This window comes from Anabrus simplex, chromosome 1 (genome assembly GCF_040414725.1).
Source record: "Anabrus simplex isolate iqAnaSimp1 chromosome 1, ASM4041472v1, whole genome shotgun sequence".
Classification (NCBI taxonomy): domain Eukaryota; kingdom Metazoa; phylum Arthropoda; class Insecta; order Orthoptera; family Tettigoniidae; genus Anabrus; species Anabrus simplex.
This window is the reverse complement of record NC_090265.1, coordinates 810,238,380-810,265,926: the sequence shown is the minus strand read 5'-3', so window position 1 is coordinate 810,265,926 and position 27,547 is coordinate 810,238,380. Positions and strand designations below refer to the sequence as shown.

The 27,547-nt window shown below is 38.8% G+C and overlaps 1 protein-coding gene across 2 annotated transcripts in view; it reads left to right on the top strand.

Annotated features, from left to right (window-relative positions):
* Caf1-55 (chromatin assembly factor 1 p55 subunit) overlaps positions 1–27,547 on the top strand; it is a 116,463-nt gene that overhangs the window by 75,383 nt on the left and 13,533 nt on the right. For both annotated transcript variants that reach the window (XM_067146902.2, XM_067146892.2), the window contains exons 7-8: positions 13,018–13,095; positions 18,581–18,715. In XM_067146902.2, the coding sequence (XP_067003003.1) occupies positions 13,018–13,095; positions 18,581–18,715 (213 nt within the window). The remainder of the gene's footprint in view (positions 1–13,017; positions 13,096–18,580; positions 18,716–27,547) is intronic.

The window sequence follows — 27,547 nt, the reverse complement described above, 5'->3', positions numbered from 1 at the left end:
CGTACTGTACAAAAAATGTATTCAGTGGTCTGCAACAAGGACGCTTTAAAGAAGTCGAAGATAAATTTGTGAGGTATGAGCACGAAAAAAGAAAGGTCAGAATTGCCATACTCTGGCGTAATAAACTCGTTCATTGACATTCAGCTTCCGCGATTAGGCCTATACATCGCTAGCCAGCAGCGAGATGTGCGTGTAGCGGTAGTCAGTTATATCTGACGCAGGGTAGAAGTAACAGTTTTATGTAATTTCCTGATGGATCACTAGCCGCGGCAGCCGGTTGTACAAGTGCCTGTGTGCAACGTATTGTAGAGATGCATGGATTAGGTATTGCCGGCAAATTTTCAACGGGTTCTCTTTGGTAATATGATGCCAATTTTAAGTTAATGGTCGTCAAACCCGCTGAAATAAAGAATAATTGTGCAGCCACAAAAAAATATATGGCATGACGAAAGCCGATGTTCGGCGTCTAAAAATAGTGTAAAAATGCGTAGTACTACTGTGCAATAAAGGCATTCATATGATTTTACAAAGTACTTTTTGAGCCTGATTAAAAATTTTTGATGGAAAAAGTGGGGTTAGTCTTGGATTCGGAGAAATACGGTACTGTATTTTTTCAGAATGAAATTAATATACACTTTCACGTAGTATCGGATTTCGAAAAATAAGTAAGCCGTAGTGTGGATATCATTGGCAGAAACGCAAGTTTTGAACAAACTGATTCCAGTTTCATACCGATTTTTAATGTGTATGCGGTTTCTTTCAGACTTTTATACAAAAATCTGATATAACGACAATCCGCTATGAAGAGTAAATTTTTCGCTGTTATGAATTCTCGCTATAACGGACTTCTACTGTATGTGAATTACCAGTTAATTAGCGTGGTGAATAATCATATTAATCTATTGTAATGTGAACTGGAAAGTTCACGCTGGATCAAGGAGTTTTTATGTACGACACATATTTCTTGGATCTCATATTGGGTGGTGTGTTGGCTGTTTCAAGTGAAATTAAGTGACGATGAAAAATGAATTAATTTCTGTAATTGGGGTTTCAAAAGTGCTGTGGTCCACATTTGAATTGTTCAGATGAGGAGTGGTTTTATTTGCATGGTCACATGAAGTTACAGTGAAACCTCGATTATCTGTTTCTGGAAACTTAAGTTTTCCCGGATAATGCATACAAATTACGTGGTCCCGCAAACATCGTAATTAAATAACGTTGTAAAAATCCTGCATTGTCCATTCCTCCTGGATCAACCGTCCAGAAATTTCAGTCCCGTTAATGCTAAATCTTCGATAAAGCATTTTTCAATAAACTGTATCTCATGAAAGGACGGTTATGGCATACTTGCGGATCTTGGCGTTAACGCCTCGTCATTGCGATCATTAGAGCAAGTCCTGTACTGGAAAAGCGATCAGCGGTGAACTTGCATAAGTGACCATCTTAGCATCGCATTCGGGTGGTATTGTTTAGAGAATCTCGGAAATCGTAAAGCAGAGAGTGGCCACAACAATTGTAAGGGGACACAGCGCATTTCGACAGCTCTGCTTGAAGACGGAACGAGTTTCGTCAAATTTCTTACTTATAAAATGTCCACATTATGTCTAGGGTTAGATGTTTATATTTTTAATTTTTCGATTGTATTGCTGAACAGGTTTTCGGCACTTTCCTCAAGGCACTGTATAGCAACTGGGCTTTCAGGCTGGAATTGAAACTCCTCCTTAACACAAATCTAGTATTTTAATAACATCGTACAGTACGCAATTTTGTTATAGAGAGTAGAACAGATGTTGCACCTTATATTAAAAAGAGCCATGGGAGATCTTGGGATTGCTTATTACTGTTTACGTTACATTTAAATGGTTTGTATCATTTCTAACTCGTACTGACACATGCTGCGAGCGCGCTTTCCAGCTGAGCTCAAGGTCACGAATTCCAGTAATTTCTGAGGTTTTGATAATATTTCTTTTCCCTCTTTCCAATTTGATTGGTTTAGTGATGGGCAGAATTGAATGTAATGCATTCGAGAACTTTGAGAATCGATATTTACATTCGAAACCGTGTTCTTGAGTTCAACACAACCTTTAAAGTCTATGTAGGCCTAATTTACGCGGTACAAGATTTGTAGAAACTATGTACAGTATACCGGAGACCAAATTACAATGGAAGATTAAGAAAAGAAGGGATTTTACCATCATGTTGGGCGCTTTTGTATCTGATGTGATTTATTAAATGAGAGAATTAAAAACGACTTGTGGTCTATTGTCGATCGGCTTGGAGTCGCCTCGTTATTTGCAGGCCTTCGGGCTGAGCAGCGGTTGCTTGGCAAGCAAAGGCTTATTGGGGCTGTAGTTTGGTTTGGTTTAAGAGTTTTTGTATGATTATAATTATACATATTTTATTTTTGTGATGTTCAGCCAAATTGTTGACGGTTTTCATTCCCAGATTTTCTGTTTTCCTGTGTTGTACACTTTATTTTCATGGTCCCTCCAAAAACAGAGAATCGAGGTTCCACTGTATGTTGCATGACAAAAAAAGTAGATGTATGGTGTTCTGTGGCTACAAGGCAAATAATACAGTAAATGGACACAGATACTGTATAAACATAATCCGTACTGTTTTTTCAAAATTAGCCTCTCAAATGATCAAAGAAACAATGGCTATTTCCAGTAAGATTCTGCTACAGCCCATACTGCCGGTGTTTCATGTGACAACATAAAATTTTCTTGTGTGACAGGCTTATTTCTAAATGATTGCGGCCCGGTCGTTCCTCTGATGTTACCGTGCGAGACTTATTTTGTGGGGAGCTATAATTTTTATAGTTTTTAAAGTTAATTTTTAAAGTTGAGAGGAATAACAGTAACAGAATGGAGTAACTGCAGGGAAATATTACAGCTGAAATTTAGAACTCATGGGTGTACGGTAATTTCATCAATAGATGTAAAGAATGTGCGACTGCAGATGGTTATCACTTGTTCCTTGTTCCTATCTAGATATGACGTGATAGAGCAAGTTTAGTATACAGAAACTGATTACCGTGCATAGGATCAATAGATTGAGTGGGATATTAACAGATCTAAGTCTTCCTGTCCTCTAGTGTACAGTTTGTTTGTAATAAAATACAGTCCAACCTCCCTTCTGCGGACACCGTCGATTCCGAGGAAAAATGTTCGTTACGAGAGTTGTCCGCTAAAAGAAGTTCGTAGAAATAACCGAACATTTTAACGGTAAAGAACATCCACCTTAAATTTAAGCATACATATATTTATTTTTATTATTCTAAGTCATTTTTGTGTTAGTATTTCATAGAGAGTTATTACAGATATGCCAGCTATTATGATTCAATTGTAATAATTACGAATTACCCATCACAATTACGCCTTTACGAATCACACACCTCAAATTATGATCTTTGTTGATTTTCAAATCTACGTGTATAAAGTGTTCAAAAGTATAGACAAGGAATGCCATTACAGCTTTAATTCTCAGAATACTATTTTCGGATTTCTCGGTAATCATTTATACCCCTTTCCTGTCCGTCATTTGAGAATATTTGGAGTTTTCTCGCGCCGAACTGTGTGTGCTTCCATTACCGGAGAAATCGGCACCTGTGAAGTGGTATATCTTGCGGAGCTGTTGTCTTAGTCACATAAGGAGACTTCCATTTCAAATATGCGAGTTGTTTTGCCTTTGTTTACATTTACAAATATTACAGCTTCATGAAGTATTCGTGAAGCTTCATCTGTGTAAATTTAGCACGTATTTCCTTAACTGGGATATTCTCGAAAACTCCTTTAAAATTTCAGTTCTATTCTTCACAATAGTATTTGAGTTTTCCCGCAGTTGAATTTTTCGGCAAGCTTTCTCATTGAAGGTCCCTTGTCACGTTCTATAATTACATTTCTTCTTGCCTCGAGATCTAAACACGATCGTCCCTTGTTACTCATGTTTAACAGACAACTGAAATGCTACAGTGGGTACTGTATTTCTGTCTCACTAATTAGCGCCTGTACTGTCTTTTCCTTCTCAAGTTGACTACGTGAGCTTGACCTAATCAGCCACAATCCGAGTTATGAATAGAATGATGCAAGGGGAGAAGAAAATCCCCTTGTGAGTCAGCAGTATCTGGCAGCATTTCTGGGCAGTTAGAATTCTTGGAACTAGGCAGAATTGCATTCCAATGTACCTTCTCTCCCCTTGCATTCGAAATAGTACAAACATTCAAAAGGGATTTCCTTATGTCTGAAGAATGGTTTTAAAAGAAAGGATGACATGTGGTCCGGCGTAATAAATTGTCCTGCAACGTGTAAAGTGTCCGCTTAAGTCGACGGGACAAATGGCAATGCCCACTGTCTGGAGTTCGAGGTGTCCGCTTAAATGGGGCCCATTTAACACCTGTCTTATGTAAAATAAAATCGGTTCCGAGGAAAATTGTCCGTATAGGGAGGTGTTCACTGAATAAGGGTGTCCGTTAGGGCAGGTTCGACTGTATTTTAAAATATGTAAGTGAATTTGACAACATTCACATTAACTTGATGAATTTGTCCATGTGAAGGATATTTTTGTACTATTAATCACTGTGTTCAATTCAATTAGTGATACTCCCACGTGGCGCGTCACATGTGGCGGATAGGGGGGTCCTAACCGGCTTGCCGGCGGACTTTAGGGAAATAAAATACCTCTCGCGGACCACACACCCAACCCCCTGTGGGTGGGGGACGCAGACGAAGAATACACCCATGGTATTCCCTGCCTGTCGTAAGAGGCAACTAAAAGGGGCGACCAAGGGATGATTGGATTAGAACCATGAAACTACTTGTGATTAGTACCACCACGCGGGGAACACCATGGGTCGCTGTTACTTGCACGTAGTACCACTATGTTCGGTACCAAATAGGTTTGTGATTAGTAGCAATCAGGAGCACAGTGCAGTCAGGCTTTTACGGTACCTGTGATTAGTAGCACTATATGAGCGACACCAGGGTTCTGGCTTGCCTATGATTAGTACCCACTATATAAGGAGCACCACGGGATAGTAAGAGTCCTTGCAGTTAGTACACATAGGTGATGAAAACCATAGGTTTGCGTTGCCTGTAAATGGCGCTGCTATTTTTGAAACACCATAGGTCTGTATTACATGTGCGAATTTCTCTACCTGTGAGTAGTACCATAATGTGTGGAATACCGCGAGTCTGTGATACTTTTGATTAGTACCTCACCATGTCAAATACCATGGTTCTACTGTCCAAGTGATAAGTACCATTATGAGAGGCCGATGACCTATATTTTGGACCCCTTTAGCTTGCAAGCATCCTCGATTCAATATTGAGCTATAGAAGCAGTACCTTGGTCAGTATTACTATTGTTTTCCGTCAGTTTCTGATACTGAGGCATTGCGGGTCGGCTCCACTGATTGTTTTAACTTCATATCCATCCGTTCATTTTTCGTCCTCATGCTTTGAATTCTGGTCAGTGGAGGATTTTGGATTTTTATTATTTCATTTCATTTCGTCTCATTTCGTACCATGAGGGGCCGAAGACCTCGATGTTAGGCCCCTTAAATCAACAAGGATCATTATCATCATCAACAATTATGATTATAAGCAATTTATCACAGAAATAATTTATTGTATTATCACAACCTATTCAATACAAGCCACGTGCTACGTGGGTGAAATCTACATAATACTATACCGTATACACTTCTCAAGTACACATTTCGTCCTTTGTTAAGGGCATAGTCAGCCTGTAGGTAACCTTAAGGTCAAATGTCTGAAACTATCTTCATACAAGGATTACACTGAAAAATACATTACTCATTAAAAACATCTTAAGTTAATATGTTACTATTGTAATATTAAAAAATGCCACATTACACACTAAGAGTATTGAGATTTGAAATTGTCTACACTTGTGACAATGAAAAATGAAAATGAAAACTTAAAAAAAACTTTAAAAATTTAGAATTTGCAGATCATTGGGATAGTAACTAATAATAATACTGATAATAATAATGTTATTGGCTTAACGTCCCACTAACTACTCTTTTGCGGTTTTCGGAGACGCTGAGGTGCTGGAATTTTGTCCAGCAGGAGTTCTTTTTAAGTGCCAGTAAATCCACCGACACGAGGCTGACGTATTTGAGCACCTTCAAATACCACCGGACTGAGCCAGGATCGAACCTGCCAAGTTGGGGCAGAAGGCCAGCGCCTCAACCACCTGAGCCACTCAGCCCGGCTGGGATAGTAACAGTCTTGAGTAAAGATTGTAATCTTCTTTGGGTACATTTATCCCAAATATTGTGTATCTGAACTTGATAAAAACAATGTCCATTAGTTAGAAACAACAGCTGGATATTCTAAAATAAATTAGATAAGTTGAGTGTTGTGATTAACATGTTGTAAATTTGAAAAATTATTGTATGTTTTCTGTCGCGTAGAGCGGTGTCACATTCCAGATGTGGGCTGCTGCTTAATTGATGAACTGTGTCTTGACGTTACGAACAGTTGTGTGTTAATATTCTTACCTGTAGATGTAATTATTAGCCTTTGAGAGGGATAATGTTTGTCAAGGTAGTGCTAAGTAGATCTGACTGTTCCGGCAGCTCCTGCCTGACTAACATTTCTATTTCTGGTGTTATACTTGTGCAGTAAAGGAGGGGTGGGGTATAGTGGGGAGGGGGGGGGGGGTTATGTTGATCTTTAAGCACCTGTGTCGTTACTGGAGGGGCTTTCATGAGGGTAGTGTGGGTAGACCTGACGTTTGGTTTGGTGGATGAAATATTTGGATGAAGGGATTTAAAAAGATTCAGAATTTTATTCTGGTGTAAATTCACGATGTATAGTAATTTGGGTGTTAATTCGTATAAAGGATTTTTATTTTCTGTGGCCTCATCTATATATTAACATTTTTCATGAAAACTAAAGTCAGTTGGTCTGGCCATTCTATCCGGTGAATTTCCTTCATTTTTTTTTATCTGATAGGTATTCATGCGCAGATTTGTCATCAGGTACTATAAATCACTTAACTTCCACCTTCCTCAAATTATTTGATTTTATCATTTTCTCTCTTTGAAGCAATTGTATCTTTTTAGTTGTAATTGAGGTATGCAGTTCGTTTTGGTCTAAAAACACTCAGTGGATCAAGCGCTTTCTTTTGAGGTAATAACTATTTAAAGTGGTAGATTCTGAGAAAAGTCACGAGTACATTTGTTTCCATGACGAAGATCTTTGGAGGACTTTTTAACAGTTTGGCGTGTAGTGTTGTTCCAAGGAACGTTTATTTCAATTTCTTTGTGTGATTTATTTTCAAATGTTTTGTTGACATAATATTACATTCTATTACCACAGCAGATCATGTGCTTTATTTCATTAGGTTTGGTACAAAAAGATGTGTAAATTTTCTATTTCGTTCATTAACTTTCCTTTACTGATACATTTAATAACAGTAAGATCCTTCTCTATAGTTTTAAAGTGATGTCCTATCTGAGTCGTGCTGGCTCGTGGCCAAGTACTTGTTGTGTTTAAAGGCATTGTAGTGTTCCATGTATCTCGCGGAAAAGCTCCTCCCGGTCTGTCCAACATACGAAAATCCACACTGTGAACATGTTAATTTATATACACCAGATCTTGAGTAAATGAGTAAAGTAAATTGACCTTATTGTGGTTAAGAAATATGTTTTGATTGTTGTTGTCCGTCTTGAAAGCTATATTAATATTGTGTTTCTTTAGGGTATTAGTGACCTGGTGGATGGCGAGGTTATTAAAAGTAAATATAGCGAATTTGTTTTTTAGGCTTGTCTGGGATGAGGATCGTGGATAATTTAGTTTTACTTTATTGATTAGACGATTGACCATGTCAGTTTTGAAATCGTTAACTTTGGCAAGATTTCTTATATAATTCACTTCAGCCTTTAAGTTGTTCGCAGAAAGGGGAATTTTCAGAGCTCTAAAAATCAAGCTGTAGAATGAGGCTTGTTTTTTGGCCTTAGGGTGTAGGGAGGTATTCTTAGTTGTAGTGGGAGAGTGTGTAGGTTTTCTAAAGGTATGAAAATTGAATGCATTATGAAAACTTGTGACTGTTATGTCTAAAACTTTTAGGGAATTATTCATCTCGTCTTCTTTATTAAATTTAACGTTAGGGTCAATTTTATGTAAATGATCTAAAATCTCATCACTACTGGTGACGTCCTTGTCGATAATTATGAACGTATCATCCACGAATTTGAGCCACAAACATATGCCTTTCATTTGTGGTAAAATCTTCGTATGCTCTATAGTTTCCATATAAATTGTCTGCTAGGATGCCAGATAGAGGGTCGCCCATAGCTAGACCTTTTTGTTGGTAAACCATACCCTTAAAATAGAAATAATCATAATTGAAGACAAATCTTAAGATCTTCATAAATTCTTCTATTTCTTGTTTACTAAGGTTACGATGTTTATGATATCGTTGATGTGTCTTGCGTATATCGATCGTCAATCTCTCATTCTCGCGTGCTATGTCATGGCTGTGTTCATGTTCATTCACATCAGTCTAGTCGATTCTAGAGACTAGTCACTAGATGTGGATTCTTTTTTAGTAATTTAGTGACTGAATTTAAATGATAACGACTAGTGACTTTTCTAGATTTTAGGAACCATTTGAGACAATTCTGACTGATGTTAATTTATCTCAATATATATAAAATAAGAGTGTCTGTACATTGCTCAGAATTGAAAAAAAATAATGTATCTGTACCGGTCGTGACCACAGTAACAAGGATACATACTGTACACGTTTTAATTTTCCGTAATTTGTCTGTATGTACGCCCATCACGAGAAAACGGCTGAAGAGAATTTAATTAATATTTAGGTATATAAAGTTGGAGAATAAGTCGCTACAATCTAGGCCAGGCTGAGTGAAATGGTAGTTTAGGGGAAGACCTAAAATTTAATTCTCAAATATTTGTTATTATTGGCCCTATCGATAAATACTACATAATGTAAGTTATTAAATTTCCTATCATTTATGTCTCATACATTTCTACCATACCGGCTATGATAACAGAGTTATTCATGAATTTGGATTTTTGTTGCTAAGTCCATATCAAGCCCAAAGTACGAGAAAATGAGTGAACAGAATTTAATGAAAATCAGTATGTGAAGTTATGGAGTAAGGAACTACAATCTACGCTGTAAATAATTTTATTTACTCTGTTCAAAATGGTAGCGTAGAGGAAGGTGCCAAAAATATTTTAAATTACCTATCTTGGCCATATCTAAAAGTACTACATAACAAAAGTTATAGAGAGTACAATGTCTGGTTATTTATATCTTATTCAGTTTTACTGTGCTGACTACAATAATATTGGTGGTGATGGTCACTGAATTGTGAAGATGATTATAAGAATGAGAAAAAAAGTCACGAAGGAACGATCGCTTAAATAATAACACAAGACCGAGTCATGAAAGAAAGGACTCGCTTTACATTAGATGCTCTAATATCACAGAGTCAGAAGAAAACTACAGTAAATGTGAAGGCCTGCAATATAGAAAGCTCATAAACTTGATCAACAATAACATTACCTTGACCATTGTTTGTTGTGATGTGCTTTGTGTATTCTGCTGCAATTTATCTCCATTAGATGGGATTACTGCTGCGTACCTAGTATAACAGCCTGCCTGAATATTGGCGGAAAGTAGCTGGGAAGTTAGACCTCTCTCTTCTTTAACATGCTATTCCTCTGGTTCATAAATTTTCTGATACTGCTGGTATGTAACACACTGGATCATCATAGTATTCCAGCTTTTCGATCCCTACTCTGAGGCAGTGATTGGAATGAACAGTGTGCACACTTAACGGAATAACGACACAGGAGTGTTCACAGCTGTCAGTGGCCTGGTTGTTCTAGCTCTGGAACTTTCAACTGTTAGATCATGGGCGCTCGATGCAATAAATTAATCTATGCATTTGCTAAGTAATGGCATCTAAGTGCATAACAGATTTACATGTGTGGGGTATGAGTTCATACTATTTTCGGAAGGCTTATCAGAGACTGATCATCTCACTCACATACATTCTGTGAGGTAACAGATGTGTAATTTTTAGCCTTGTAGCCTCGTATAGCAGCAGTCGGGCTTTGAGACAATAAGTGTTATAAATATATCATAGTACTGTATTATGCAAGACATGTAGAATGAGCAGTTTTGACCAATTATATCTCCTGATTTTCATGTCAAAATTCCTGATTGTTTTGTTTTGTAAAGTTGGCAGGTATGCTTTTATCTGTCTCTCCACCTCCTCTAAAAAAGTCCTCTAGATGTTTCATCTATGCAACCTGTTTGTGGGGCATACAACTGAAATAGATTTTTCATACCATTTTCAAACTGGAGTCTCATCACCATCATCCTATCGCTGACGCGTTCTGTATATTCCACACTAGCAAATGTACCCGTGCTTCGCTACGGTATTCTACATTGTATACGGATTTCTCTGTAAATTACTGTAAAGGCAGTGAGTAAGATTATATTAAATTGTATCTACAAATGGATTTCGCTATCAGACGCCTCATTCACTGTTCTACATGGTTGGTCCTGTGATATTTTCTCGTATCTCCTATATTTATGGGTGAAATTTGGTACAGTTTTCACATACTACTTTATTTTCCTGACACTCATCTGACACTCGAATCATAAAATTTGGAGAACATTTGGCAAATGGTCGTGTCAATGTCTATGCCCTATGTCATGATTGCATCTTTCCTATAAGCGTGCCAAACGATAACATATACATGTAAAAAGTACAAAATTAACTTGAACTCGAGAAATGCGGTTCTATTCAACGTGTAAGGGACAGAGATACGACAAAACGTCATAGGACCAAAGTTGTAGATCACTCCAAGTTGAAAGCGTTTGTGCTTTCTCTTTTGTGATACGATTTACCGTTTAGCCACCAATTATTCCGAAACGAAGGTCTGCACCGTTGTTAAAATTGCATCGATATTCCGATATTTTCCGGGGCCAAAAGTTATACATTTGCATAGCTTGGAATATTTCATCAAAGAAAAGTGTGTCCAGGTTTCGGGATTAGCATTCGCATACATACGGAGTAATTTAGGAAGAAAGTAATACAGTTGAGAATAAATTAATAGAAAATAGGATTATAACTGAGGTCAGCTGGATAGGAGATTGGAAAATCAAATGTCCCTCAATAAACTATGATGGTATAAGTTACGGATATAAGAAACCGGTAACAGAGGAGAAATTTAGGCGCGGGGATTCTTAGGTAAACAGATAAGAAGATGAATAATGGTGTTATTACTTAAGCTGTTAAGGGAGGGTTATAACCTCCTACGATATTCCGCTTGTATCCCACAGAATGGCCGATTGACGTCTCACTTTCTTTCTACCCAAGAAACAACCACGAATTTACAGGAATGATGACGAAAATCGCAATATGTCACTTCCCTGCTGGCCAGCAGTCAGACGTTGCCATGGTAACCTGTAGTTTCGTTGTCGGTCTGTCGGTCACTCAATACAGAGCATTATACCTGCAGAAATTAGTAATTTTCTCTGTCATTTGAATAGTAAGGGAAATTATGAACATAACAAAAGTTGTTTATGATGAAGAGTTGTTTCACATACAGTCCACGGAGTTTACAGAAAATCAATAGTTTAAGAGAAAATGGGAGAAAACCGTTCTGGTTTTCCTATAAACCCCCCGTCTATTCAAAGATTTAAAATGATATGCATATCAGAACCTTCCCCGGGATGAGTATACACTAAATGACGTTTGGTCAAGATCCACCCAGCCGTTTCACCGTGATGGTGGAACAGACAAACGGACGGACAAACAGACACACGAAAAATAAACACCACCGATTCGGTCTTCAGTTGACCTAAAACGGATAAATATTTGAAAATTTGTCAAAACAAACGAAATTAGACAGCGGACCCCCTACAACTGTATTTATATAGACATATTCTTGGATTTATTTTCTAAGTATGATGGCCACTCCATTTTTTGCTTCAGGTTCTCCGCTGTAATACAGCTTATATCCTTCTTTCTGAGGAATCTCTCCCGTACCCCTCTTCTTGGTCTCACACAGTCCAAGTATGGCTGTATCTTTTTCTTTCGTAATGTCAACCAGTTCTCCTGTCTTTCCCGTGAGTGTCAATACATTTACTGTCACAATCTTGTTGTAGTTTGGTGCTGGTTGCCTATTTCTTACATTTCCTCCAGCACCTGAAGAGCTGCGCGTCGCTTTTAGCATGGGACGCCGTAACCTTTTCCAAGGCACCCTATCTGCTTTGTCCATATAGGCTATTGTTACGATGGGCTCGCCACACCCAAAGGCACTTTATACCTACTGCCAGGTTCAAATTTAGGCCGCCCCTAACATGGAGACAGATGCCTTTAGTAGCCGCCCGTCTGGAGTACAGACGCTACGGGTTTGCCCCTCCCACTATCTCCACCATACTGAAGTCCGCCTTCTCCGCCGTAGATGACGTTGGGGTCTTCACTTGTAACCCTGAGCTGGGACCCATACCAGATATTACACACCAGGTCAGTGTGGTCTGGGACTCTTATAGGCAGGGGTGCCACTCCCTGGATAGGGCTGCCTCCGAAGAGGGTTCCTACCTGCTACCACAGTGTAAAATAATATATGTGTAATAGGTATGTGTATCTTTTTAACGTTACATGTCAATACGGAATCAAAGTGAAATAGTGGGTTTGAACCCGACTGTCAGCAGTCCTGAAGATGGTTTCCCTTGGTTTCCCATTTTCACACCAGGCAAATGCTGCTACTTTAATTAAGGCCATGGCCACTATCTTCCCACTCCTAGCCCTTTCCTGTCCCATAGTCGTCATAAGACCTATCTGTATCAGTGTGACATAAAGCATCTTGTGAGAAATCTATGTAAATCTGTTGTTCCACACCTTACTATGATGTATAATTTTATAAATTGTGCTTCTTAATTGTATGCTTTGTTAGAGTACACATTGCTGAGTAATTGTTTTTGCTGTACTTTCAGACTGTAGCTCTATGGGACTTGCGTAATCTAAAGCTTAAACTGCATTCATTTGAATCGCACAAAGATGAAATTTTCCAGGTAAGTGAGTTTCGTGTTGATCGAATTTTAATAGCATGTATGATTTGAGTATAGTCCTAATAAGGTGGTGATTAAAACTTGTGAAATTGCTTTCTGTTGACGGATAATGAGACCTTAAGGTTAGTTGGTAGATTTGTGAAGTTTAGCATGATCAGTAATCTGAAACATGTATAGGAGAATCTGATCAGCACGCCGGCAACAGAGTTCAAGGTAGCGATTTTCCCTTTGAAATAGCCCACAGACAAATGTGCACTCTACACCTGTGTGGGCAGTAATGCCAGGCATATAGCCCAGATCCCTCAAACAGATTGAATACGACAAAGGTCACTGTGGCTCACTCTGTAGAGCATCAGACTGGAAATCGGAAGGGGGTGACCTTGGTTCTCACCAGTGTCTAGTTGGCCATTTTTGTTCTGTACTTAACATCTATTTGGCAAAGTACTTTGTGTACTGTACTTAACATGATCTGATAAGCTGAAAGCCTATTTCAAGTACAGTTTCAGTTGTGAAATCTGAATGTTCACTAGTACTACCACCACACACAGACACAAACACTCTCTCTGAGGCATGCAGGTCGCCTTTGGGAGTCAGCTAGAAAGACCTACATCGGGCCTCTGGAGGTCACACACTATCGTTGTGACTAGAATTCTTGGGTAGAAAACCCACATCTCCAAAGAAAGACAGAAACCGTGTTTTATGGTTGCAGAATTTATTTTCTCTTTCAAAACATCAGAGAGAATATCTAAATATTGCTCAATAAATTTGAGGTAAAGGGAGCAAAATGTAAATTTTGCGTATAAAAAATTATTTATTTAATGGGTTTATTTTTAAATCATGTGCATAGTTTAAGCTAAATGATAGTAAACTTAGTTAATGTCCTCAAAAATGAAAACATAATCTTAGTTTTAGTTAGTTATATGAACAATAGTTAATGTCCTGTCCATAGTTGTTCACTCCAGAAAGTGGGGTAAATGCTGTTCACCTTCTCTGTAATCCATTACTAATGATGTTTGTGGCACTATAACTATCACCTTCCAGTATATGACCACTTTGAGATGTTGGTAATCTCTTTCCTGGTGTTGACAATGATTCTACTTCCTCATTTTCAATCATTTTTTACTTACACCACAATTTTCATGGACCGCTGGGGTACACGTTTCTTCATCCACTTACGTTCAAATATTCTTATTATGATGAGCCCCTGCTTTGTATTTCATGAATTTATACACATAAATAACTTCTCTACTTGGAATATTTCTAGCAGTTGCTAATTTTGACTGCAACATGACATGGAAGCCTTCTTCAGCAAACATTCTTTTAAGCCTGCAGAATACAGCCATAACTGGTGAAGACATTTTTGTAGGGACTGAAAAAAGTTATAAAGAGGGAACATGCTAAAAAAATGAAAAAACAACCAATTGTGCTGTTAAATTTTAGGTGGGGTTTGTACATAAAAATAATTGCAGTGAAAACAAACAACAATTATAATTAATGAAATAAATAAAGAAATTATACATTTTAAGAACACCAATCTAGTAAAACATCAAGGGAAAACGTTCTTAGAAACGTAAACTATACACATTGCTTACAATTCTGTTTAGAGTTGTAGGAATATCCAGCATCTGAGCGATTTTTGCACAAGTTTCATGTGTGGATTAGCATCCACTTTCTCAATAAACAGTAGTTTTTCATCATTTCTAAACTGTCTAGCTTTCTTCTCAATAACTGAATGTCCTGCAAACCACCATGCATAAGTACACTAGGCAAGTGAGACGAAATGTGCTATCCAGGTTTCTTTAGCATGTGTTTAATAGGACATGGACTGGGACATAGGAATAATGACATAACCAGGGAAACATGCTAGAGAGTTAGGTCTTAACCAGTTTCGCCTGTACATAGTACAGTATACACATAAATCATATAACTGTTCTCCACTCTGCATACTAGATAGGACAGTTGTCTGTTAAAGATTGTTTTGTTCTGTGCATTGGTGAAACAGGCAAGCTCTTCTTGCACTGCCTTTTATGAGAAGTGCCTTAATTACTGCAGAGATCTGTCTGTTATCGTGCCTCCTGGTCTGTTTCCCATTCTTGCTGCAGTGCTACTGATAAGTTCAACCAGGGTGATGAAGACTCAGTTGTGCAATCTAAGACCAGTAATGTCCCACACACTCAGCTGCATTGAGGAAGAGATTGCTGGTAGTTTCAGAGTGGGAGTGCTGACCTCTTGGAGAGGCTCCTTGACATATTGGGCAGTATGAGGTAGTGCATTGTACATCAAAGGAGAATGCAAATGGCATTTCTTGATTAACAGGAATCTCAGCATACAGTTGTGCCATGCCATATAGCTGTATTTTCAACAAACAGCCAAGCTGAGTGGCTGAGGTAGTAGAGTACTGACTTTGAGCCCAAGTTAGCAGGTTCATCACCAGCTCTTTTGATGGAATTTATTAAAGATGCTGGAATAAGACATCACGTCTCCAGATTTACTGGATCTGCAACTAAGGACTCATTCTTCCAACCCCAAGAAAAATAATCATTGGAGAATTTTGAACTGTTTCATTTTTTCAACCCCAAGAGGAGATTATGGACACAAACTATCAAATAATTATTGGAGAATTTTGAACTGTTTCTAAGGTTTCTAAATGCAAAATCAGTATGAATTAGGTTACGTGGCTGCAGAGAGATTCATACATCAGACTCATTACTCCTCTGTTCAGACATATTCAGAGCGAATCTGCTTTGAAAGATAACGTTCCTGATGTATTAGCTATTATACGTGTCGTAAAATCTCTGGTTGCATACTGAGTGAGATTAGTTATCAGTAAAATAGTGTGTTACCACTTGGTGGAACAGCTATTTTGACACAACTCTGCCAGTTCACTCCTAGACAGATGTTGTGAAAGTTGTTTTAGAGAATGGAGGTCCCTCTGATAAAAATGCTAGGTGATGATCATAACATACTGACCAGCTTATAGGAGTTCAAGATATTGAAGGAAGCCTTGATTTATTGATTTTGAGGGTGAAAAGGAGACGCTACTGCTACATTTCATAAAAAGGTAGGAAGAAGAAAGAAATCAAGCTAAGTTGCTGTAGCCTGCCCAGCTTGACCTGGGCAGGAGTGCAGCAGCCTGCCGGAAGTGTTCTGTACATGCAACCAGCTCGCCTGCCTGCCTGCTCTCCAAGGAAGTGTGGGCAAGTTAACAGCAGGATCTGTACACTTCTGGTAGATAGTTCTCTTGAAACGGTGATTGCAGAAGTTTTGAAAGAATTCAACTTAGAAGAAAGGGAATTAGCGCTAATGAAATCCAGAGACGGGAATAACTGCCTAATGTATGCAAATTTCGAGTAACAGCCAGGCTGAGTGGCTCTGATGGTTAAGGTGCTGGACTTCTGACCCAACTTGGCAGGTTTGATCCTGGCTCAGTCTGGTGCTATTTGAAGGCACTCAAATACATCAACCTTGTATTGGTAGATTTCCTGGCACATAAAAGAACTCTTGCAGCACAAAATTACGGTATCTTGGCATTTCCAAAAACTGTCAGAAGTAGTTTTAGGGATTTAAAAACATCAACAATATTATTTTCAAGTAACATGCATAAGCTAAATTATTTTCTTCATGAGCCTCTAAGGACTCCACCCCACTCCCGCCTCAATTGGTAATGCATGTAACAAAAATTTTGGTATTGCTAGAGTTAATATTCCAAATAGTTATTAAGTAATACCGTAATTACCCGAATAATCCCTGCCGTCGAATAATGCCCGCACCCTCATTTTAGAAAGGCTCATTTTGAAAAAAATGAAATGAACCAAAATTCCTTTCATCGGAAGAGTAACTTAGGCATAAACAAATATTTTGTATCACTCCGCGAGGTTCACGTGGTCTTTACGCAAATATCACTGCTATGAAATATATTTTCCATGAAAATGAGCAAGTAGGTCTACTTATGTGACGGGTATTTCATTAATCTGAACTTGCAATAGGCTCAAGTCCCTGTAGATGGGAAGATTCATTGTCTCTTGCATCACTAGAATCCTCTCCTAAATTACTTACAAGTTCGTCACACTCCACGTCTAACGCCCATAGGCGGCTGGAATATCTAATTGAAAGGTAAAATCACAGCGACGAGTAATATGATCAAGATTATGCAGTTAATAAACGTCCGACACATTTTAGGTTATCTAAAGCTTCAGAACATAACCTGGAATTCCCAACACATAGGTAGGCCTAAAATGAATTCTCGATTATAGCTACAGTAATATCATGTACGGTACAAGACTGGGTGACTTTTAGTGAAGAATGAAGGAATACTGACTTATTTTTTGAGTGACGTACAATGTGTAGGCTATAATTGGTTTTTCTTATTACCTTTGTTAATGCTTTCTGCCACCAAGTTTAATAACAATTCACTCTCTTGGCAAGTCATATTAGGCTTCTTTCTCCATTTCTGCTCAGTAGCGGAAATAATTTATGCAAATTATTTGCAAACCCCGGATGGAATCAAAAACTTGTTTACAATTCGATAGTGGTGGCAGCACGTAGTCATTTGTTTTCTGTACGTCAGTATGAAAAAATGCGGTTCAAACTGAGATTGAAACGAAAACTTAGTTTTGGTAAACCAAGATAATAAATTCTGTGGTGAATACTGAAGTGAGCGTTATCCGAAATAATGACATATGCGAGTTTTGAAAATCTAAGATAACAGCAAAAGTTACCGACGTTGGTGAACACGGGCCTAAAACTCTTCTCACACATGGTCTCTTTTTACTGGACAGTAACACGACCGATGGTGGATAATTCTTTTAGTGCTTTGTAAACACTTGAAATAGACACACCGGCAAAATCTGATGTTAGTTTTGCGATACAGTAAAACCTCATTAATTCGAAGTCTTTGTAATACAGAAATTGGACTTTCAATTGTGTGATTTTGAATTAACAGCCATCTTGTAATTCAGAAATGCCAACCCTCACCAATTTTTGCGGATTCTGCTTTTCCGCGTACTGCCTGCTACGTGATATTGAGGCTTCTCTTAAAATGCTGAATACAAAAGAATTACGATTTCACTATTTTCAACTGTGAAACACACTATAGACACACCGAAGTGAGTGAAAGTGCAGAAAGCTACCCCTGCACATTCTGGAAGACGCATCTATCGTGACGTGGAGAAATTTTGAATTTAAATTACCCGTAAAATACGGTACTATTTAAAAAAAGTCTGAATTGTTTTCTGTTTAAATACAACATATGGGAACAGTTTTCTTCCATCTACGGTTGTACAAAGCATAACTGTACACTCAGCATCGAAAACTAGGTGAGCCAGGAGCGTGTTGGCAACCTTGACGCAAATAAAACCCGCACCCCAATTTCGTGCCTCGAATTTTAAAAAAATATGCGGGGATTATTCGTGTAAATATGGTATAAAAATTTATCAGAAGTTTGTTTCGTGTCCTCTCTGCTGAACACTATTTCGTTGTATGATTTCAGGTCCAGTGGTCACCACATAATGAGACTATCCTAGCATCAAGTGGAACAGATCGCAGACTGCATGTGTGGGACTTGAGCAAGATTGGAGAAGAACAGTCGGGTGAAGATGCTGAAGATGGACCGCCTGAGTTATTGGTTTGTATTACCCTGTACCCTGAACTTACCTAAATTAGATTCCAGTTCGTAGAGGTTCTCACAAATAAATTGTATCACGTTTTATCAGTTTTCTCAAAAATTTAATGTAATTCAGTGTGTTGCAAATGGCAAGTAGCAGCATTTCTATTTTGAAATCTGGTTATTTCATATTGCAGTGCTAGACTAGTTCGGTGTGCAAGTCAGTAGTAATGCTCTTTGCAGTCTATTACAAGCATATTATATTCTTTACAAGTTTCTCGCATATTTTCTGTAATCTTGTAACACTTAATTCCCAATGAGCCTGTAATATATAAACTTGTGGTATGGTAGACATTTCTGCTGAAATTCATGGCAATAAAACAGCAGGTCCTAGAGTATAAACTCGTTGTAGGTCATCAGTTACACCAGAAGTTTTCAGTGTCTTAGTACAATGTGCGATACTGGCAGAAGCAGAAAAACTTACTTCGAGCTGCCAGTGAGAGTTGTCAAGCGTTTTTTAGCCTGAAAATTGGTAAGTTTCTGCAATTAGAAGAGGAACTTCTGAAAACATGATATTGTTCTATAATGATGGTTATGCTGTTTCTTGTGACATGATTTCTTTGGAGATAATTCAAAAGGGAATGACAAATAGCATATAAAGCAAGGATTTTCTTCTTTTACGGTCATGACTGGTGCTTTAGCTAATTCGTATATACCGTATTTACTCGTGTATTAAACCCCCTCACATATTAGACCGCCCTTGGCTTTTCAAGACGAAGAAAATTAATAAAATAAATCTTGCATACAAGACAACCCCCCTCCCCCCGAAACGTAATTTGTCAGAGAAGAATGATTCCACTTTGAAGTGGCTAAAAGCCTTATGCAGCTCTGATGACTTCACAAAATTTGTGAATAGTTTCTTCCGTATGACCCATGCAATGAAAACATGCGTCGAAGTCGTGTGGTACATCTGTGTTTCGTAGTTAAGAAATGTCCACCTCTGTAGCGTAGGCCTACTGCAGCTCTGATGACGTTGCACAAATAGGTGAATAGTTTCGTGTCCGACCCGCGCATTGCAAGCACACATCAGTCGTTGTGTTTTGTAGTTAAGAATGTCCGCCAGCATACCGTATTTCCCGGCATAATCGTCGCCACCGCGTACTCGTCTCGTCCTTTATTTTCACTACAAAAATCGGACTTCAAACATTTAATCGCATAATCGTCACACGTCCAAATTTTGTTCACCAATCTGGTTAAAAGGTAAATGGAACTGCAACGTAAGTTGCACATGAATGCGCAAATTAAATATGTGTATGGTTTATGGGCAATTCAGCAACACAGTCACATTTGCGAGATGTTGTACAACGCAACGGTCAGCCGAATTATTTACGATTAAGGGGTTCATGGCTTATCGGTAGGCTATCGGCAGTTGACAACGTGGTCGCGAGACAGTGTACAATTTATTCACCCCCTACATATTATGAGTTCTCATTTGAAATATGTAAGGCTGTAAGTTATCGCTTATCGGCAACGTCGCCAGGAAATACTGGTACCAACACACACTTGTCTTCTAGTAAACAAGAGGTCTGAAAGAATTCTGTTATTACAACCCCCCCCCCGATGCGCAAGTTGCAAAGGACCTTGGCCTAGCAAGCGAACGCTGCTCAGCCCGAAGGCCTGCAGATTACGAGGAGTCATGTGGTCAGCACGACGAATCCTCACGGCCGTTATTCTTGGCTCTCTAGACCAGGGCCGCCATCTCACCGTCAGATAGCTCCTCAATTGTAATCACGTAGGTTGAGTGGACCTCGAACCTACCCTCAGATACAGGTAAAATTCCCTGACCCGGCTGTGATTTGAACCCGGGGCCTCCCCCTACACCATGGGGCCGGCTCCTGCGTTATTGCGCACGAAGTGAAATCCAAGACGATAACGCAGATTTCCACGGAATTATTCAGCTCATGGTCAGCTAAATTATTTGCGATGTCTCAGTTGTCATCGCTAGACCCTTATTTTACTACTACGTCATAAGTGTCCGGGCATGTGGTGAAAACTTTTACCGAAGCAGTCAAGATAATTATTATCCAATGGTATTAAAGTTTTATTTTATAAACTCGTCAGTAATGTAATGTAAAATCATCAATAACTGGGAAGAAATATTAACCTAATTACCGTATGTTTAAAAATAATTGAAAAAAATGAATATTTGTAACTGACGTCTTGGAACACGGTCAACTACAGTAGATCTACACCACGCTAGCTAGATCGATGTATGAAGACGTCTATGCTCTGGTTTGCATGCTTTGCGCAAGCGCGCTAGTGTGTCGCAACCAACGAGCTCAACTGATAAATTGCTGCATGCTTCCTTGCTGCCTAACAGTACCGGCATTGGCTGCTCTGGAATGGACAGATCACAGATGCATTTATTTGTTTGTGACTGACGTGATCACTGTAGATATGTGCGTGAGAATTTGTTTTTAATTTGTGTTTGGGGTGTTTGTAGAAAGAATTTGTTTTAATAGTGAACAATTACGGAAAGTCATTTATATTGCAAAACATTAATGTGTGAAGCGTTTATAAGTGATTATGGGTAAATATAAACTATTCTGTGGGCTTCAAGCTAAGCGTAATTGCCTTCGCTGAACAGCACGGGAACAGTGCTGCAGAAAGAAAATTTTCAGTGAGTGAAAAGTTCGTGCGTGATGGCGGAAATTAAAAAACAAGCTAAAAAGCACAAACCCTTCTAGACGCGCATTTAGAGGTCCTAAAACAGGGAAGTTTCCTATAATTGACGAAGAAGTGTTTATGTACGTCAATGAACTACGTAGCAATAGCTGCAGTGTATCGTATGAAATGTTACAAATTAAGGGACGGGAGGTAGCGCGCAAACACAGCATAACTCAGTTTAAGGGGAGTCGTGGGTGGATTAAGGGGTTCATGCGACGTCACAATCTGTCAGTGCGAAGGAGAACGCTAAGCCAAAAGTTGCTTGCTGATTACACGGACAAGATTCTACATTTTCACCGATTTGTCATACGTTTGCGCAAGGAAACTTTGTACTTGCTTTCTCAAATCGGTAATGTCGATCAGACTCCAATCTTTTTTGATATGCCTTGCAACAGCACTATTGCGCTAAAAGGATCACGGAGTGTATTAATGAAAACCAGCGGTAGTGAGAAGTTGCAATGCACGGCAATGCTAGCCATTACAGCCGACGGAAGAAAGTTGCCGCCTTACATCATTTTCAAGAGGAAAACGATGCCTAAGAATATACAGTTTCCCCGTGGAATTCATGTACGAGTGCAACCAAAGGGTTGGATGGACGTGGAACTCATGCTGGACTGGGTTAAAACTGTGTGGGATAGAAGACCCGGTGCACTACTAAAACAACCAGCTCTGCTTGTTTTAGATAGTTTCTGAGGTCGCCTCGTGAACGAAGTGAAGCAACTTCTCGGTAAAAATAAGACATGACAGTCATTCCTCGTGGCCTAACTTCTGCTTTGCAGCCACTAGACGTACGTATTAATAAACCCTTTAAAGACCCCTTACGTCCATTTTACCACGAGTGGATGATGAGCGGCGATCAGCAATTGACGCCCGCTGGAAATATCAGGCGTCCACCCTAGGACTTGTTATGCTTGTGGGTGTTGAAGAGTTGGCATCTTATACCACCTGAACTAGTCTCCAAGAGCTTCAAAAGGACTGGGATTTCGACTGCACTAGATGGATCCGAAGGTGACACAGTGTGGCAGAGAGACGAAGAATCTGATACTAGTATTAACAGCGGCAAGGACGGTGCATCAGATACAGAAATCTGCGATAGCGACACAGAAGATTTGGAATAAATTGTGTACTGGTAAGTCCGTATTTCACAACAAAGCGATAATTTTTTACAAGTGTAATATTTTAACTTTAATACTCAAATTAATGACAGTTAACTTAATAGTTCATCAGGTTGGAAAAACTTTTACCGAATTGTTGCGAATAATTATGAATTTTGTTTTAGACTATTTTCATTATTTTGATGTATAAACGCGAGTATTACGTGCATCTTAAATTTGAATCAAATACAATTTAGTTATAAATACATTTTTTGAGTAATACAAGTACTGGTATTAAAATTTCTTCGTGTAATGGTCACACCCTACTATTTTTTTGAAAATTTTGGTATAAAAAGTGCGACGATTATGCCGGGAAATACGGTAATGGTTAGCACAATTCGCTGCCGTTCCCGGGAGTCTGAGTTTGATTTGTGGTAAAAATGGTACATGCAACTCCCTTCCACTGGGGAAGCTGCACCACCTCGAGATGAGGAATAATGATTTTTTTATGTCCCCACTTACTTTCAACAATTTTCGGAGGCTCCAAACGCAACATACTAGGGTATGCTTTAATAAATAGTGGGAGACAACAAACGTACCAAATTAAACATTATGATAATAAAAGTCATTACCGCCACACCTGGAGATATCCATAAATGCGGCAAACTTTCCTGTTGTTTATTTTTATTATTTCCGTCGTGGAACTTTTGGCACTATCTGGGCGATACCATACCTAACCTAAACAGTGTGGTCTCTCTTATCTCATTTACACCTATTTGGGGCCTGTACTACGATAGCCAGACAAAAGTGCTGTTAAAATTTATGTGGCAGTTTGAACATTTTTCTGGAAGTTTGGCTGGAAACGCGTACTACGACTTTCAAATATGTGCAGTCTGGGAGAATATTCTCGAGGTTAGCTATGCTAAAGTTGTAGAGGCAGTTAACGCTCTTATCTGGGATTTCGCTCCTATCGGGGACGCTACTGTAAAGATCAAGATGGCTACACATCAAGATGAATCTCCATCTGCATGATGATATATGAAATTAAGTTGTTACAATGTAATCTATGTATATACAGTTGAACCTGACTTACACGTATATCAAGGGGAAGAGAAAAAACTACTTGTAACTCAGAATTACTTAGAAATCAGACTTATGCAATACATCACATATTTACTGAAAAGCCAATGGAATAGACTTACATGTGTAAATCCTTGCAAATAATAAATACATTAAGACAGAAAATATTATTTTGAACTTGGTCCGGCCTTAAAGAAATCAGATAGTTTGGCTTAAATTTCACTTTTCTTGCATTAAGAACATAAACCTCCTTTAACAAACTTGGTAATGCATTCAAAGCATTTTCACTTCAACTTTTCGCACTGATGTAACAGCTACACACTTCGATTGCACTTTAACACTTCACTCAGTTCAGGTGTCAAGATTCAAGTCGTTATCTCCATCTCCAATGTCACTATCGCTTGTAGCTGGTCCATCACCGCCGCGTTGTTGGCATACATCAGGAATAATCTCTTCATCCGGTAGTTCTCCACATACAGCCAGATTGTCATCGAAATGCACAAAAGTATCGCATTCTATTTTTTACATACTCACCGGTAGCGTTAGCTCATTACCAGACAAAACTTCGTCCCCATAATCACATCATAATTAGAGACAGCCTCTTCTCGTAAGACACCAGTTTTGCAGGAACGGTTGCTGATTGTGGAGGATGACACCTGCTTCCAGGCAGCCGAAATAAAGTTCATGGCTTGTAGCAAATTAATGGAGAGAGGTTCATTTCCTGCATCACTCAGTGTTATTAAATGTTGAACCAGCATTTTTCTGTAATGCACTTTGAAATTTGCAATGATGCCCAAATCAAGCGGTTGTAGAACGCTGGTACAGTTAGGAGGGAAAAATTCCATTCGGACATTCTCCAGAACAATTTGAGGTGGATGTACTGCACATCGATCCATAAAATGAAGGATCTTCTTCTGTTTCTTTTTCATTTTAATGTCCAGTTTTTTCAACCACTGTTCCATTGGATTCAACTTCCTTAGGTTTTGTTTTCGCACCCTTAAAACACCTCGGGTTCTTCGATTTTCTTATCACAAGTGGAGGAAGTTTGTCAGATCCACCTGCATTGGTGGAGAGAAGTACTGTTACACGAATTTTACTTTTCTTCCCTCTGTGGCATGAGTCACCTTTTTCGGCTAATGTTTTATTAGGAAGGAGATTGTAGAAGAGACCGGTCTCATCACAGTTGTAGATGTTTGGAGGCTGATAATCGCTTACAATACCCGGCAGAACCTCCTCTTTCCAGTGTTGCACTGTGACGTCGTCTGCAGATTTTGATGATACAGATGTAGATTCCCATAGGTACCAACTGATGAGCCCAGCCTAGCACACGGGGGCGAAACGCTGGCAACCTGGAATGAGTTAGCTGGAAAATTTATAATGTCCAATAACAGACCATTTATATTGGTATTGCAGATTTTGAGTCGCCGCAAATTGTTCTCCCTGTAATTCCATGACGATATTTAAATCCTTTCAACCATCCCGATGAAGCCTTGAAAGCAGCAGTGATACTCATCATTTTACCTAAATCTATCGCCTTTGCCTTCAGCATGTCTGCACTAATTGGTAGAGCTGCAGCCTGCTTTTGCTGGAACCATGTGAAAAGTGCTTTCTCCAAATCTACGTACCACCCTTCTTGCTGACGGCTGCGCTTTGCTGATTTTGAACCCAGTTTTAAGAACTCATCCAAAATAGCGTTTCTTTTGCTGATACCGTACATAGCGTGGTACAAGCAATCCCTAAGTCTGATTTCAGTTTTCGTTTTGTGTGGATTAGCGTCCACTTCTCGTATAACGTTTCCCTTTTCTGTTCTTCATGGCTAATCAAAAGCAACTACTGTTCAACAGTAAACACCAGATACCGGCATCGTGGACATTTTATTCTCCGTTGTTCCCACGAAAGAAATTCTCATATTCAAACAAATTTACTGTATTTTCTTTTGTTTACGCACCGAAACCGCCCATTTTGCTTACAATGTACCTTAATCTTTGACGGCGTGTTAAAAATGACGAAGGTAGAGGAGGAGCGAAGGGGGCTCGTCTTTGTTAAGCCGCCAGTAAGTAAGGGTCAATACTGGTACTCAGCGAAACTCTGTGTTCTGTTTCAGCACCGAAAACCGATCGCTCTATTTCCGCCTACGCGGACAAAGAGGGAACTTCGTAAATACAGTAGTTTCTTTTTAAAAAGCACATTCTCATTACAATTACGCAAAACTCAGTTATATTTCACTGGCACTTAATACGTATAACAGCGAATTACGTATAAATAAGATTAATTAACACGCTTTTAAATTATATTTTGCCGGGACCTAAAGGAAATTACGTACAAATGCGAATTACGTAGAACAGAGTTACGTATAAAGCAGGTTTAACTGTATTTATAAAGTATATCATGCTTTGTGTCCAGCTATCACAGAATTCTTTAAAATTTCACAAGCTAGCAAGTTGTTGCTACCGACTATATGAGTTGCACACAAGCTAGTTAATAGCATGCTTCATGGGTAGCCGTGGTTGTTACGGCAACATTGTCTGCTGCGATGCAGTTTTTCGTGGGTTCGAGTTCCAATAGTCGTAACATTTTTTTACCTTCTAAATGTTAGTCGGTAGGGTACTAGAGGTGATACTACACATTTCCTAATCATTAGAGTGTGTGTCAAAAGCGTGGGTTCCATTCCAAATTCATCCGCGATGCACACATGGAGTAAAAGTATGAGACGTTCATGGCGATTCGTCCGTCGAATGAGGATGTTAAGGAGGTTATATTTCTTTGACTTCATAACAGCTTGCTACTAAATATTTACACCAAAGTGAGATAAATGCTTGCTAGTTACTATTCTCACATTGTATTGAAAAGAAAGAAACTAACTACTTATTCAATGAGCAAACAATAAATTGGATTAATAATAAAATTAATGATCCTAGCTGCATCAGTGGCATTAATTACGAATATAAACTTTACTTTCGCCGTAACGCGCATCCTCATAAATAGTACTAGACCTAAAAAGATTTTTAAAATTTGCGTCCCGGTTACATTTTCAGTCTTTTTAATTTCTATAATAGTTTGTTTTGTTATATAGTTAATTAATTTTAACATTTCTTCATATGTGTAGATTTCAGTCCTAATTTTGTTTTTGACCTGAACTTCCACATTATAGCTTAATAAGAGTCTGATATTGGATTCTAGTAATACAATTTCAAAAGTAATAGAGCTAAACTAACAAAAACACCATGGAACACGTATACCACCGCGCTAAATTTCACTATATTTTCAGTAACCTTATTATCAACCCAATAAATATGTTACTATATCTTCCGCATTACAATACTGTTGTTAAAATCCATTGGTAGTACGCAAGAAAATATTAAACTTCTAGTTTGCAAAACTGCAGCCTGCGTATCTGGCTGTTTACCGGACAGTCGTAGTACAGGCCTTTAGGTAAATCCTGATGTGATAAATGTAGAGAACAAGCATGAAATGTACTTAAAAATAAGGGCCTGGCTTTCAACGGCCGCAGTTATCAAAAGAATTCCAGTCGCCATATATTACATTCGGAAATGTAACTCGTAAGATACGCTAGTTATCAGCTGGTGGTTTGGCACACTTTCAACAACACGGCTTTATTCAGCGGGAATATCAGAGACCATCTCCAGAAACCATTTGGGAATAGCTTCATGCACTTTGGACTCTATAGTCGGGAACACAACTGTTATTAAAAGGTTCAAAAAGACGGAACCTCGAATGCTCTCGGTCTTAATTGCAGTGCAGGGCTGACGAGATGGCAGTGAAGATGACGTCGCTTTGAATGACGACACGCCGGTAGCAGGGAAGTTAGAGGCGCAAGACAATTAGAATGAAAGCAGTGGTCAGGTTTACTGTGTGGTAGGCCTACTGCTTAACTGACAAATGACTGGCCATCGAGTTATTTTGTATCAATATTGCATAATATGATAATACG